Here is a 16,709-nt window from a genome sequence, read left to right as displayed (position 1 = left end):
GGAGAAGCAGGCTCCATGCAGGGAGCCCAATGTGGGACTCAATCCCGGGACCATAGAATCACACCTTAAACTGAAGGCAGACACTCAACTGCTGAGCTACTCAGGCATCTCAAGGCCTAAATTTCTTATAACAAGAATAGCATATATAAGATATAGTGAGGGATCCCTAGGTGGCGCAGCGGTTTGGCGCCTGCCTTCGGCCTAGGGCGCGATCCTGGAGACCCGGGATCAAATCCCACATCGGGCTCCCAGTGCATGGAGCCTGCTTCTCCCTCTGCCTGTGTCTCTGCCTCTCTCTCTCTCTGTGACTATCATAAATAAATAAAAATTAAAAAAAAAAAAAAAAAGATATAGTGAAGATTAAAAAACATATATAAAGCAGTTAGCACAGTGCTTAGCGCCAAATAAGTGTTCAACATACGTATTTAAATTCTTAAGTAGTAATAATACAGGTCCAGTTTATTAAAAAGTGGCAAACTGACTTTACATGTGGTAATTTCTCCACCAGTCTATAGGAAAGGCTGTATGTCTTCCAGGAAGTACCATTTAAGATTCACCAGAAGACTGTAAAAAAACAGCTACATATGGGATTTAAAGTAAACTCTATTGAGTTCAGCATGAAATAAATGTTTATACTGAAGGTAAACATATATGTGAAATGTGGAGCAGGCACTCTGACAAACTGGTTTGGATTTTATGAAAATAGTCACCTACATATGAATATTTTAATATGAATGAATATTACAATAATCTGTTAGTCAATTATCACAAAACCCAGAGTTAACTCATGAGAGTGATATAGAGTGGTCAGAAAAAAAATTCTTTCCCTCAAATTTTTTTTTTTTTTTTTTTTTGAGAGGAGGAAGAGCACGCATGTACTTGTGCTCCATCAGAGGAGGGTGAGGGAGAGAGAGAGGGAGAGAGGGAGGGAGAGAGAGAGAGACTTAAGCAGGCTCCACACCCAACTCAAGGCTTGATCTCACAACCCTGAGACGATGACCTGAGCCAAAATCAAGAGTCAGCCACTTAACCAACTGAGGCAGGTGCCCCCCACCCCCAAATCGTATTTAATCAGTGTTTTCAAGATTCTGATCCAACTTCACTGCCAATGTTATAACAGGCTGAGAACTGATAAACCTGGGTCTTCTTCCTTGTAACTCTTCATTCCTTCTTCAGAGATGGCAAATGGAGGAGGAGCCACCAAAGGAAGAAAAAGACTACATACACAGATGTTAGTATTTTTAAAAAGATATTTATAGGGATCCCTGGGTGGCGCAGCAGTTTGGCGCCTGCCTTTGGCCCAGGGCGCGATCCTGGAGACCCGGGATCGAATCCCACGTCGGGCTCCCGGTGCATGGAGCCTGCTTCTCCCCCTGCCTGTGTCTCTGCCTCACTCTCTCTCTCTCTGTGACTATCATAAATAAATAAAAAAAATTAAAAAAAAAATTAAAAAAATAAAAAGATATTTATATAAAAAGAACAAGATTTAAGAAGCCATTCAACTATGTCCATTACCCAATGTACGTATAATAATGAAAAAAGGTGGAAAGTTAGCTATATATAAAGACTTTGCCATTTACACTATAATGGGATCTGACCTGGACAGCTCTGGAGAGGCAGAAACTAGGACCAGGGTTATCAGGCATGGAGTAAGGCCCTATTACATTTCTTTCACACATCCTCTGAGTCACTTATTCTGCCTAAAGGAAAACTCCATTCTCATTCTTTTCCCTTCTGACAACTGGAAATTAAAACACAACACTTTTTGGGCCACCTGAATGGCTGAGGCCATTGGGAGTCTGCCTTTGGCCCAAGGCATGATCCCAGGATCCTGGGATCAAGCCCTCCATCAGGCTCCCTGCTCAGCAGGATGCCTATTTCTCCCTCTCCCTCTGCTGCTTCCCCTGCTTATGCTCTCTTGTGTCAAATAAATAAATAAAACCTTTAAACATAAAAAACAAAACAAAGAAAACTATTTAAATTAAACACATAAAACCCCAAAACTTACAAACAATCATCTGTGCTTTCTGCACAAAGACTGATAGTTTTCCCATCTCGGCAAACAATCTGCAGCATACATTCTTTTGGCTTCCCATCCGGAGGCTGAATATCTATGAAAAATAAGTAGAAAAAAGGAATATTTATATAGTTTTTTTTAAAGGATTTCTTACCTAATAGCTCATATAAGCAAAGGACCAGTAGTATTCAAAACATTCCAAAAACAAAACATCTCTGTCCTGCTCTGTAGAACCAAGCATATGAATCACAACTCTGTTCCAATTTAAACTTCCTGCAGGAAGAAAAAGCAGGCCTCTTCAAGAGACCTATCTCCACATACAGAGTTAGATGTATAGAACGGTCCAGATATTAGAAGAGTAAGTCCCAAACGATGAAAACTGTTACCAAGCATCAGATAAAATGCACTTTTATTCACAGGAACTACTAAACTGGATCACTACTTTAAAAGTGAAAATCATATTTTTAAAGTAGCTCTGTGTACCAAGAAATAAGGTCTATAATATTTGAGCCTGGTTTAGGTAGATACTTAAACAGCTAGCTAGTCCATGGACACTTGTGTTTCAAGAACTAACATGCAGGGATGCCCAGATGGCTCAAAGACTGAGCGTCGGCCTTTGGCTCAGGGTGTGATCCTGGAGTCCCATATTAGGCTCCCCACAGGAAGCCTGCTTCTCCCTCTGCCTATGACTCTGCCTCTCTCTGTGTGTCTCTTATGAATAAATAAATAAAATCTTTAAGAAAAAATGCAAGGGCAAGATGTTACAACACCAATGGTTATTACAAGCAGATATGCCATCTGTGACCCTTTAACTTAAATACTATTATTTAGAAACAAGATTTCAAACATTACTGTTTATTAAAACAGACTCTTTATTCCAAATAGACACAGAGCTAATAAACAGGGAAGTCTACATATGCCCTTGAATAGAAGTCCATACTTATTAAAAATCTATTCCTTTTAAAATGAATATAAGGAATAACTCCTGGAAACCAAGGCATCATGGATTTTTAAGTGACTGGTGGTGTTATCAATAAGATGCCCCTTTCTGAGTCACAAAACCTATAACTACCTAGGCTCATTCTATTTTTCTTGAGGATCTCAGCACTCTGGTTGTTCTCCACCACCTTCTCCAGGACAGAACAAGGAATGTGGACTGCTGGATCTGATTCAGATGAGAAAAGTAATCTGCCCTAACTGTATGATCTATGATCCAAGTGTCTGGGTGTCCACTGTATCACCTCCCATATGAAACCCTCCTTTGGTCTGTTAATAAAAGCAAAATGAGTAAGGAGGATGATTCAATTCCTACTAAGAATGAGGAAGGGTAGAGGACAGAAGCTGGCCATGAGAGACTCACCCCGACACTCGTGCCCGGTGCGGATATTAATGCAGTCTACTGGCATATGGACCTTATCCTCAATGCTCTGCCGAGTTTGGTCATCATAATAGATCAGGTGACCATCCGACCACAAGTCAAACCAATTCTTCTTCCAACGCTTCAAAATAGTACCTGAAAAAAATGGGAAAGGTTGGCTTTGAGCCAAAAAAGCAAGGCCTTTATCCTCTAGTTCACAGGTAACAGAAACAAAGAAAACTTTCCTCTGGCCCCGTAAGTATCATGCATACAATTGCCCAGAGCACTACATCAAAATGGAGATGAAAGCAGATTCCAAAGGCACAAACACCCATGCTGTACCAGGAAGGACTATATGCAGCTTACACTAAAGATACTAAAAATGCTGTCAACTTAATAGTCCCAATTTTTTTTTCCAAAAATTTTTTTAAAAGCTCAATAAAACCTTGATTTTGATAACAAGTGTTGGTGAGGATATAGAGAAAAGGAACCAAGTTGGTGAGAATGTAAATTGGTATAGCCACTGTGGAAAACAGTATGGATGTTCCCCTAAAAGTTAAAAATAGAAATACCATATGGTCCAATAGTTCCACTATTATTTACCCAAAGTAAACAAAAACACTAATTCAAAAAGATATATGCACCATGTTTATTGCAGTTTTACTTACAATAGCCAAGATATGGAAGCAACCTAAGTTGCTAAGTGTACATCAATAGACAAATGGATTAAGGAAGATGTGATGTTTATATACAATGAAATATTATGCAGTCATTAAAAAAGGATGAGATTGTGTCATTTGTGACGAGATGGACAAACTTAGAGGGTATTATGCTTAATGAAATAAGTCAGACTAAGAAAGACAAATACCATGATTCTACTCATGTGGAACCTAAAAAAAAAAAAAACCCACCCAAATGAATAAACAAACATTAAAGGCAGGAATAGGGGATCCCTGGGTGGCTCAGCGGTTTGGCGCCTGCCTTTGGCCCAGGGCGCAATCCTGGAGTCCCGGGATCGAGTCCTGCATCAAGCTCCTGGCATGGAGCCTGCTTTTCCCTCTGCCTGTGTCTCTGCCTCTCTCTCTCTCTCTCTCTCTCTCTCTCTGTCTATCATGAATAAATAAATAAAATCTTTCAAAAAAAAAAAAAGTCAGAAACAGACACATAAATACAGAGAACAAACTGATGGTTCCCAGAGGGGAAGGGGGCTGAGGGGATGGGCAAAAGAGAGGAAGGTGAATAGGAGATACAGGCTTCCAGTCACGAAATGAATAAGTCATGGGAATATAGGGCACTGCCTAAAGAATACAGTCAATGATAATGTAATAGTGATGTATGGAAACAGATGGTAGCTACACTTGTGGTGAGCACAGCATAGCAAAACAGAGTTGTACATCTGAAACCAAAGTAACATTGTGCCAATTATATTCAAAAAAATTTTTAAACTGGGGCAGCCTGGGTGGCTCAGCAGTTTAGCTCTGCCTTCAGCCCAGAGTGTGATCCTGGAGACCTGGGATGGAGTCCCACGTCAGGTTCCCTACATGGAGGGAACTGTGTCCCTCTGCCCGTGTCTCTACCTCTCTGTGCCTCTATGTCTCTCATGAATAAATAAATAAAATCTTCAATCAGAGAAGGACAAACATTATATGGTCTCACTCATTTGGGGAATATAAAAAATAGTGAAAGGAAATAAAGGGGAAAGGAGAGAAAATGAGTGGGAAATATCAGTGAGGGTGACAGAACATGAGAGACTCCTAACTCTGGGAAATGAACAAGGGGTAGTGGAAAGGGAGGTAGGCGGGGTTTGGGGTGACTGGGTGACAGGCACTGAGGAGGGCACTTGACAGGATGAGCACTGGGTGATATGCTATATGTTAGCAAATTGAACTCCAATTAAAAAAAATAAGTAAAAAACTGAACTCCAATAAAAAATAAATTAATTAAATAAAATAAATAAAATCTTTAAAAAATTTTAAACAACTCTGGGAAATGAACTACGGGTGGTGGAAGGGGAGGTGGGTAGGGGGTGGGGGTGACTGGGTGATGAGCACTGAGGTGGGCACTTGACGGGATGAACACTGGGTATTATTCTATATGTTGGCAAATTGAACAACAATAAAAAATTAATTTATTTTAAAAATCCTTCATTTTAAGATAATGAAACATGTAATATTTAATTTTCCAATGTAGTATACACTTTCCCAGGAGTATTTAACTTTGCTAGACTAATCAGAGAGTATTTTTTTTTTGCTAGACTAATCAGAGAGACTGTATAGTTTCTATATACAAATAACAATAATACTTTCCTCTTTTGGAAAAATACCATTTTGTTTTTGTTTTTTTTTTTTTTTTCAAAGGGTTTTCAGGTATATTCTTCTTAACATTCACCTTCCCTTAAAGCCAATACTATGGGAGGGTCTCCCTGCCTCAGACAGACGGAGAAACAATGTATCCACAGCCAGGACGCTGACTCCCACTCTGTGTGCATCTGTCCTGCTACCTTACACATCCTATCGTTGTGCATCTGTCCTGCTACCTTACACGTCCCTATCAGTTTAAGGAATTCATCCTATCGTTTTTAATTTTGAACAAGGCACTTAACTTTGTGAATCTCAATTTCCCTATCAGCCAAAAGGGAAAACTAAAAGGCCAAGTCAGTCACCCTTACCCCTTCCTCACACCAAGACACTGCCTACCTATATCCTTTGTTCCTATAGATTCCACTTTTCTTGGCCATCATGTACAAACCCCATTCCATGTACCTCTCCTTATGCTTCCATAGCCACCAGTGGGGTGTTAAAATATGTACCATATCAACCTTTCAAATTTCTTTTACTATTATCAGGCACCCTCCTTGCTAAGAGGGGCATCTACAGCACTGCCCCAAACTGATAAGTAACTCAGCATTCATTTGATTGGCAGCTCCTGAGCTATACACAAACTACCAAACAAAGCCACTCAAAAACAGACAGATGAAATCACCAGATTAGGGAGTTCCTGAGCTACACACAAACTACCAAACAAAGCCACTCAAAAACAGACAGATGAAATCACCAGATTAGGGAGTAAAGAGTAAATTAGGGATGAAATCACCAGATGAAATCACTTGCCACCAAAGCCCTGACTGTAGATTCCCAAATCAGACTGTCCTCCAGAGTCCTAAGTGTCTGTGTGGCAATGGCAATAAAAGGAATCCTCCAGACTACTTTGCATACATGTAACCATCTGTGTACCTCTGCTACCCAGTGAATATAATACATCTCATCTCATTTTATTGTGATTGACAGTTTTGATTTTCACAAAGGAAAATCAACTCATACACTGAAAGATGAAGAAATGGAGTAAGCCCTCTGAATATACACTCCAAGATTTCCATGGACCAGGACGTTAGAAAAGTCTGTACAACTTATCTAAAAGGTATCTATTTTGTGTATGTCACTATGCTAGGCATTGATTGGGAGCAATCAATTTTGAGAGCAAAAATAGTCGTCAAAATGGCCACTGCTCATTTATGTTGACAGAACATTTGCACTGAATTATAGTGGAGAAAAGAAAGCTTGCCTTCAAACAAGGGCACAGTAAAGCCTAAAGACAAAATCAGAAGACACTCAAAGGGCCAGGAAAGGAAGGTACATCCTCAAGGTCCAAGTAAGGCTCTCTGCATCCTCTGACAATTTGGGGAAGGATGGGACCACAAAACCCAAGAAAAGAAACTTACACAAAGATGGGGGTTAGGCTCCAATATACCAGGACCTTCTTTTTAAAGCCAACACTGTGGGGCACCTGGGTGGCTCAGTCAGTTAAATGTCTGCCTTCAGCTTGGGTCATGATACCAGGGTCCTGGGATGGAGCCCCGCATCAGGCTCCCTATTTATCAGACGCCTGCTTCTCCCCCTCCCATTCCTGCTCCCACTCCCCTTTGCTTGTGCTCTCCCTTCTCTGTCAAATAAATTAATTAAATCTCTTAAAAAATAAGTAAGCCAACATTGTAACAACTCTATTCTTAGAATACAAAACCTGTCACAGACGTTGAAAGGACACCTGGTTCAGCTCTGGGTCTGGGAATATAGAACTAGTGACAGGAAATAAACTGAAGGCTTGCCTCCTAGTAGAAAGTGTGTCAATGTTGAAATGACAGTCCTGAGTCTGAATACAGCTTTGCCACCCACAGTGTTAATAAGTTACCTAGTATCATTGAAAGTCAATTTCCTCAACTAGAAATCAAGATAATGCCACCTACCTCACAGAGTCCCTATGATAATTATGTAATATATGTAAAATCAGTATAACCAGATCACAACCAACCTTCACAAATAATAGTTTTTATAAATCATCCAAAGTATATATGTTGCCCATTCTTTACTGTTAGTCTCAATTTTAGCTAAGTTCTGAAGGTATCCCTCCAACAGAAATTTACATCTGAACAATAAACAGTATTAACTACAGCTAGTAATAAATGATATAGTGATCACTTTTCCCTAAACCCTGCTCTTTCTAAAAGGACAGCAGAATGATCTGTTTACTCTTTCCCCAATAAACTGAGTTGGTTCTTCCTGCTTTAGAACACACCAGGAGGGATCCCTGGGTGGTGCAGCGGTTTGGCTCCTGCCTTTGGCCCAGGGCGCGATCCTGGAGACCCGGGATCAAATCCCATGTCGGGCTCCCGGTGCATGGAGCCTGCTTCTCCCTCTGCCTGTGTCTCTGCCTCATTCTCTCTCTCTCTCTGTGTGACTATCACAAATAAATAAAAATTAAAAAAAAAAAGTTAGAACACACCAGGAATCCTACTACTGATAGCAGCCTCAGAAATAAGCAGACAGTATATGAAAGATAGTCACACACACAGGTGAATCTAAGAAGTGATCTCAATCCCATCAATAAAGAATTGATGGGGCACCTGGGTGGCTCAGTTGGTTAAGCATCTGTCTTCGGCTCAGGTCATGATGCCAGGGTCCTGGGTTTAAGTCCGACACCGGGCTTCCTGCTAACTGGGGAGTCTGCTTCTCCCTCTCCTCCTCACTCACACTGTCTTTATCTCTGTCACTATCTCAGACTCTCTCTCTCAAATAAACAAATAAAATCTTAAAAAAAAAAAAAAGAATTGATTCTATTTTGCAGTTATTTTGGAGAGCCAAAAGTCTAGTTTTAGATAAACTCATTCCCTCAAGTCAAATCTTCATCCCTATAATTAAAGTCTCTAGTATTTGAGAATCTTAATCACTGTTCAATCCCCAAATAAGACAGTATTTCCCACAAAGACAGCAGGACCTCCACGCTAATATATCAGAGCTCAGCTTAGTTAGATTCCAACAGGGACTCAGGTCAGCCATGACTAATAGAGCATGCTAGTGAGAAAAAGAGACCAGCAGGGATTATTACCACGATTCCCTGGTCTTTGTCAAGGTAGCAACCAAGAAGGAACTCTGTGTAAGCAGAAACACAGTTCATAGAGCTCTAAAAATTTCCCAGGGGAAATCCAGAGCAACATCATTAATAAGACTTTGCCATTTGTTTAAGTGTGATCTGTTTCAGCAAAAGAAATAAACACATACTCTAAAGCAACACTAATCCCAGACCCACGGACTCATGTCCTGTACTTACTCTGTCGCAGCAACCATCCACTCTTCACAAACGCCATCTTTCACCTATAAAAGAAACAGCCAGGTTCAAAGTTATACCCAGAAAAGAGAATGGCTCATACAAGTTGTTTTTCACCCACAACACTTCTGACACCAAACATGTGGGGTCTTTCCACACTAACAAAATTCTCCAAATCTCAGGACACCAACTGGATATCTACTGATTCAACTTGATTCTGACCTGAAATTAGCATCAGCCCTCACAGGTTAAGGGCTCAGTTCCACAAGAGTGCTCCCACTTTAGAAACAAGTCCAGAGCTATTTCTGACCTACAAATTGGGGATTCCCATAGCCTATCCTCAAATTTGATAATTTTGCTAGAATGGTTCACAGAACTCAAGAAAGCATTTTACTTACTATTTCCTGTTTCTTGTAAAAAGATACAACTCATGAGGAGCCAGATGCACAGAGTAAAGTATGAGTAAAACTACAGAAGGTTTTCATGCCTTCTGTAGGCACACCACCCCCTCTGAACACTTCTATGTGATCAATTAACCCAGAAGCTCTTAGAACCCTGGCATTTAAGGGTTTTAAGGGAGATTACATTAGGTAGGCATGATTGATTACATTACTGACCACTGGTGACTGAACTTTAATCCCCAGCCTCTCTCCATCCCGGCTGGTCTAGGTATGGGGCTGAAAGCTCTAGCCTTCTAATCGCAAGGTTGATTTCCCTGGCAATTAGCCCTATCCTAAAGTTATCTACGAACCTACCAAGAGCAATCTCATGTGCATAAACTTAGGTATGGTTGAAAAGGGTTTATTATGAATAACAAGATAATCTTAGCACCTCTATCAGGAAATTGCAGGGGTTTTAGAAGTTCACATATTTCTTGTTATATCACCAAATCACAGCCATCTGGTCTAACTCTCCATCCTGATCCCTTTCTGTGTCACCTGAAGGAGGGACCAAAGCCATTCTACCTCACCAGCCATCTGGCATTTACCTAATACCTCTTCAGTGGGACCAATACAACTCCTCACCCCACCTCCTCCCCACCACCGCCACCTCCCACTCCAGACTTTGGCCTCAATACTCTGCCCAGCTTACCAAATGTAAACGCCACTCAACAGAAATAACACAGGCCAGGAACACTAAGATTTAACTCTGTCAAGGATGTGTGGCTTCTCCTAACATGCCCAGCATCCTGCCTCAGCTTTATACCTGGGGTGCCCAGTGGACTTAACATAGCCCAGGCAGATACATGTGCACTGGTGTCAATAGGTAGAGTAGCCTAGTCAGAGTAGAATACCAGGAAGTAAAGAGAAACTGTGATAAATTTTACTCCAGGGACGCCTGGGTGGCTCAGTGGTTGAGCACCTGCCTTCAGCCCAGGGTGTGATCCTGGAGTCTCGGGATCGATTCCCATGTTGGGCTCCCTGCATGGAACCTGCTTCTTCCTCTGCCTGTGTCTCTGCCTCTCTCTCTCTCTCTCATGAATAAATAAAATATTTAAAAAAAAATTTAACTCCATAAAAATAAAAATCTGAGTGGCAAAAAAAGTCAAAAAGACAAAGACTAAGAAAAAACATTTACAACTATATGGCAGCAATGAGCTAATTCCCTTCATGTACAAAGCTCACAAACAAGAGAAATGACAATCATCTGGTAGTTCACAAGAAAAGAAACATGAACGGCCAATAAACTCATAAGATACTCAATTTCTCTTTCAATTCAAAAGACAAAATTCAAAACACAAGTTAACGATATTACCTATCACATGGGCACAAATGACAAAGACTTCGATACCCAGAAAGGAGTAAGCATAATGGCAGAAATGAAAACGGTTGCAAACTTCTAGTAAAAAGTTTTGACATTTATCAAAATTTCAAATGTTCATGAACTTTGACCCAGAGAATTTGTATATCCATGGCAACATCACTTAGACTGCCAAACAGTAGCCTCAACCAAAGTGATCCATATTGGAAGACAGTTCAAAGGGCACCTCCATACTTGATACATCAGTATGCAGATGTGAAAAAGGATGTAGAACAAAGCGTGCTGATACCCACAATCGTTCTGTGCAAGGAATCATAGAAACTGTTAATGACATGTATCTCTGGGCAAAGAAATGAGGCAACACTGTGTATGTATCACAAAAGAAGGTGACTAGGGGCACCTGGGTGGCACAGTTGGTTAGGCATCCAACTCTTGGTTTCAGCTCAGGTAGCAAGCTCAGGGTTGTGAGACTGAGCCCTGCGTCAGGCTCCACAATCAGTGCAGAGACTGCTTGATACTCTCTCTCCTTCTGCCTGTCACCCACCCTCATCGAGCATGTGTGCTCTAAAATAAATAAATTAAAAAAAAAAAAAAAAAGATGACCGGGCATTTGGGTGGCTCAGTGGTTGAGCTCTGCCTTGGGCTCAGGTCGTGATCCCAGGGTCCCAGGATCAAGTCCAGCATTGGGCTCCCCGCATGGAGCCTGCTTCTCCCTCTGCCTATGTCTCTGCCTCTCTCTCATGAATAAATAATAAAATCTTAAAAAAAAAAAAAAAGTGACTATTCAGTCCTATTACACCCTTCTGCTAATACTTAAATTTAACAATTTGCATGTGTTATATCCTTCTTCTTTAATCAACAGATTTTAGGGGCCCCTGGCTGGCTCAGTTGGTAGAACATGCAACACTTAATCTTGGGGTTGTAAATTCAAGCCCACATGTTGGGAATAGGAATTACTTTTAAAATTTTTTGAATTAAAAAAAATAGGGGCATCTGGGTGGCTCAGTCAGTTAAGTGTCTGACTTTGGCTCAGATTGAGATCTTGAGGTCCTGGGATGAAGCCTCAAGTCAGGGTCCCAACTCAGTGGGGAGTTGGCTTATCCCTCTCACTGTCTCTGCTCCTCCCCCTACTTGTGTTCACGGTCTCAAACAGGTAAATAAAATCTTATAAAAAAAAAGAAAAAAAAGATCTTGGGGCACCTAGGTGGCTCAGTTGTTGAGCCTCTGCCTTTGGCTCAGGTTGTGATCCTGGGGTCCTGGGATCGAGTCCTGTATCAGGCTCTCTGCAGGGAGCTTGCTTCTCCCTCTGCCAATGTCTCTGCCTATTCCTCTGTGACTCCCATAAATAAATAAGATCTTTAAAAAAAAATAGATCTTATTTGGAGATTTTATTTGGGCCAAACTGTTTTCTACTTAGCATTTTTAGGTATTCTCCTTAAGGGTTGGATAGCAAAATGGAAGAAAAGCCTTAAGCATGCACCTGAAAAAAACAAGTCTCCCCACAACCCTTTAATTTTTCCATTTCTAAGTATGACTAAATTATCACCTTTCTAATATTTTATTTATTAATGTAAGAGAGAGACAGAGAGAGAGAGAGAGAGAGAGAGAGAGAGGCAGGCAGAGACACAGGCAGAGGGAGAAGCAGGCTCCATTCAAGGAGCCTGACGCAGAACTCGATCCCAGGACTCCAGGATCATGCCCTGGGCCGAAGGCAGGCGCCAAACCGCGGAGCCACCCAGGGATCCCCAATTCTCACCTTTCTCCAAACCTTTACAAAAAGAGCTGTACAAGCTTGGTTCATCCTATACTCCAGCATTCCAAAATCTCATACTGTGAAGGTTCCTAATGTCCTTGTGATTTCTGCCAACTCATGCTGTCATCTCCAAGAAAGTCAGTGTTTTTCACCTTTCTTCATTTTTCTCCCAATTAGATGCTCAAACATACAGTCCCAAGTAAACCAGAAACAGAAAGGCAGTCTCTCCCCTATCTCCCAGTAGATCTGGATTCCACTCACTGCTGACTGGACAGGACTAGCCCAAAGGCAGCTGATTGTAGGGCTAATTCCACCTATCACTGACCAGGAAACCCATCCTAATCCAAGGCTCTCTGTTAGGCAAAAAGATAATTATTTAATGTGGGTTGAAATGGTTTCCTAAAAGTTGTAGCCAAACAAAAACAAAAACAAAAGAACACCTTGCAGCCTAAAACCTTCCAAACACACACCATCATATTTTTACCCAACAAATATTCCCTGAGTGCTAATATGAGCTCAGTCTTGTAGGCACTAAGGACACAGCAGTGACCAAGCCAAAGTCCCTGTTTTCATGTAGCTTACACTGTAGAAGTAACAGGTTAAACTTATAAATTAAAAAGATAGGTGATGCAATGTTATAGACAGCATTACATCTTTATGGTGGTGTTACACCTAATCTTTACATCTAATAAAACAGTATTCATACAAGCCAAATCCTGGATAATTATACTCAAATGCCCTACTATCATGAGGTGAATTCTCAATCTGTATTTCATGTGAAAAAGAAAATATATGGGAATAGGCCAAAAATTATTAGCAGCTATTGAGAGCTACCAAGTCACAATACAAATATAAAACCTGGCTGAAATGCTGTCATACAACTTCGCTGGTAGTGATCAGTTGGTGATTGTGTAAAAATGTGGAGCAATAAAAACGAGTTTCCTGAATTTTTGTGGTAATCTTTGCAAATCTCTTAAATGGACTCTCAACTCTATGGTCGGTCAATCCATCTTCAACAAAGCAAGAAGAACATGCAATGGAAAAAGGACAGTCTCTTCAACAAATGGTGCTGGGAAAATTGGACAGCCACATCCAGAAGAATGAAACTGGACCATTTTCTTACAGCATACACAAAAATAGAGTCCAAATAGATGGAAGATCTAATTGTGAGGCAGGAATCCACCAAAATCCTAGAGGAGAACATAGGCAACAACCTCTCTGACCTCAGCTGCAGCAACCTCTTGCTAAACATGCCTCCCAAGGCAAGGGAAACAAAAACAAAATGAACTATTGGGGGGCATTTGGGTAACTCAGTCGGCTAAGCATCTGACCCTTGGTTTCGGCTCAGGTCATGATCTTGAGTTTGTGGAATCGAGATGCACATCAGGCTTCACACTCAGTGCAGTCTGTTTCAAATTCTTTCTGCCTCTCCCTCTGCCCATCTCTGCTCATGCTGGCATGTGTATGTGCGCACTCTCTCTCAAATAAATAAAATCTAAAAACAAAAAAACAAAAAAACAAAAAAACTCGGGACTTCATCAGGATAAAAAGCTTTTGCACAGCAAAGGAAACATCAACAAAACTAAAAGGTAACCTATGGACTAGGAGAGACATTTGCAAATGGCGTATCAGATAAAAGGCTAGTATTCAAAATCTATAAAGAGGGCCGCCTGGATGGCTCAGCAGTTGAGCATCTGCCTTCCGCCTAGGGCATGATCCTGGAGTCCCAGGATCGAGTCCCGCATCAGGCTCCCTGCATGGAGCCTGCTTCTCCCTCTGCCTGTATCTCCGCCTCTCTTTCTCTCTCTGTCTCTCATGAATAAATAAATAAAATCTTTTTAAAAAATTTTTTAAAAATCTATAAAGAACTTATCTAAATCGACACTCAAAAACCAACAAATCCAATTCAAGAAATGGACAAATGGCATGAACAGACATGCTATGGAATGTGGTAGAGAAAACACAAGTTCCAATGTGAGTTCAGATTCCACACAACGGGACAGACTTAAAAAAAAAAAAAAACTTGAAACACTGATTTGTAGAGTACCTTCTCCTCAGTACATAATGCAAATGGTTATTGTGGTAATAGGAAGAGATATTTGCTGTGTTCGCTAACATGCTACAATTTCTTTTTTAGCAAAAAGTCTGGACTTCTGAGTTAAGAACTCAAGTGTACAAAGCTTAGGCAGTAGAGAAGACTGGAGGAATAGATTTTGAAGCAGCCTAAAATTTACTATTAAAAAGAAGGACTTTCAGGAGAAAGCCTTGAATTCACACCCTCAGGAATACACTGAGTTTGGTTACTTGCACTTGCTGTGCAGGCATTTACAAGACAGTCTCCAGAAAAGTCAAAAGGAACCAAGAAAATATTAAAGTCTCATGACAATAAAAGCTTCCTGAAGCCCCTTGTGGGATCCTCACTCTAACTGGGCCCACCACAGCACATCTTCTTGGAAGACTGAGGCCAGGGCATTTTGTCAACTAACAGAAATGCAAGATGGGCACTCATCTGAATGCTGGAAAACAAGTTCTTTAACACCACTGAAGAGATCTGTGTCCTTTAACTGTGCCTACTAGCTTCTTCTGTCAAGGCATCATTTTGGTATCACCACCACCACAGAAAGCATATTATCTCATCAGCCTTAGTCTCAGCCTCCAAAGCCAGAGCATCCTAGCCTCTGGCTCCCAACCCATAAGCAATATGTAACACAATATAGACCCTCCACTTTGGGCACTACAAATAAGATACACCAAAGGCAACAAGTCCTTAAATAAGTAGCTGCTATCACCTGCTCCTTAAATGACTCACCTCACCTAAGCTAGACCACAGCTACATCTTTCTATCTAGAGTCTGTACCCTACCAAGCTCCTGAATCCTGACCACAAAGCAGAGAAGGAAGGGACATTATCCCTGAGCCTACCTGCCCCTCAGCCTTACAGAGCACTCAATGCCACTGCCTACAAGAAGTACGCTACTCATCAGCCTAGCCCAATTCCTGATCCCAGATCCTGCTAGCCTGCCCTGCCTTGAGATTACCTGGAAACAATGGGGGGGGGAGGACCACACGACTTTAAACGTCCATCTTTTCATTTTTCGCTCTGTGTTAAACGGATGTATTACATAGATATGTAAAAATCTGTATTTCTTGTCACTAAACACTGGAATTCACATGAGAGTTATTTTCAGAGAGAAAACACAATAGTAATCTTAAAATGGGAATCCAAGACAAAAGATATACCAGTAATGTCAAGATTACCCATGCCAGTGACTGCTTTGCTATTTTCAACATCAGTGATGGATTATAAGGAGCACAAACAGCTAACTCCACTCCCTCCTGAAATGCAACTAAAATGACTTAGGGGGAAAACAAGGCATAAATCACAAAGACACCAGCAGTAGAGACAAAAGTCAGGATTTGAACATGTGTTCAAGAAATATAGATTTTACACTTGTTCAAATCCTGACTCACTCACTTATAAATAACCTTGAACAAGAGGGGCAGGGGCTGGGAAATAATAAATAACCTTGGGCAAGTTACTTAACTTTTCCAAGCCTTAGTTTTTTTTATCTGTACAATGAGAATACCAATACCTACTTAACAGACATTTGGACAATTGGGTAAAATAATATGTTTGGCATAATACCTGACATTTACAAAAACTCAAGAAATGGGAGCTGCTCACACAGCAATTATCACTTATATTTCCTCACTAGCCACCTGACTAAAATCTGCCCAAAACATTCCAGAAGACCGAAGAATATTAAGCTGTGAAGAATGACTTTGCAGACTTAATAAATTAAGATACCCTTGAAAGTCAAAATTTGAACACATATACACTAGAAGTGAACGCAAAAAACAAAAAACCTCCCAAGGAGCACCTGGGTGGCTCAGTCAGTTAATCGTCTGCCTTCAACTCAGGTCATCATCTTAGGGTCCTGGAATCAAACCCTGATCAGGCTCCCTGTCCAGTGGGGGGGTCTTCTTCTCCCTCTCCCTCTGCCCCCACCCACCCAAATGTGTTCTCTCTGCTGCTCTCAAATAAATGGAATCTTTTTAAGATTTTATTTATTCATTCATGAGAGGCATGGAGAAAGAGGCACAGACCTAGGCAGAAGGAGAAGCAGGCTCCCTGCAGGGAGCCCAATAAGGGACTCCACCCCAGGTCCCCGGGATCACGCCCCAAGCAGACACTCAACCACCGAGTCACCCAGGTGCCCCTGA

General features: G+C 41.1%; 1 protein-coding gene across 8 annotated transcripts in view; it reads right to left on the bottom strand.

Annotated features, from left to right (window-relative positions):
• PLEKHB2 (pleckstrin homology domain containing B2) overlaps positions 1-16,709 on the bottom strand; it is a 50,038-nt gene that overhangs the window by 28,887 nt on the left and 4,442 nt on the right. For 4 of the 8 annotated variants that reach the window (XM_072788679.1, XM_072788682.1, XM_072788684.1 and 1 more), the window contains exons 2-4: positions 8,976-9,019; positions 3,378-3,530; positions 2,009-2,111 (exon numbers count right to left, since the gene is read on the bottom strand). In XM_072788679.1, the coding sequence (XP_072644780.1) occupies positions 2,009-2,111; positions 3,378-3,530; positions 8,976-9,012 (293 nt within the window). In that variant the 5' untranslated portion in view covers positions 9,013-9,019. Of the gene's footprint in view, positions 1-2,008; positions 2,112-3,377; positions 3,554-8,975; positions 9,020-16,592; positions 16,706-16,709 lie in introns of all 8 variants that reach the window. The other 4 variants (XM_072788680.1, XM_072788683.1, XM_072788678.1 and 1 more) reach the window with 2 other exon arrangements.

The sequence above is a fragment of the Canis lupus genome, chromosome 20 (genome assembly GCF_048164855.1).
Source record: "Canis lupus baileyi chromosome 20, mCanLup2.hap1, whole genome shotgun sequence".
NCBI classification, from domain to species: domain Eukaryota; kingdom Metazoa; phylum Chordata; class Mammalia; order Carnivora; family Canidae; genus Canis; species Canis lupus.
The sequence above is the reverse complement of the archived record's forward strand: the minus strand, read 5'-3'. Positions and strand labels throughout refer to the sequence as shown.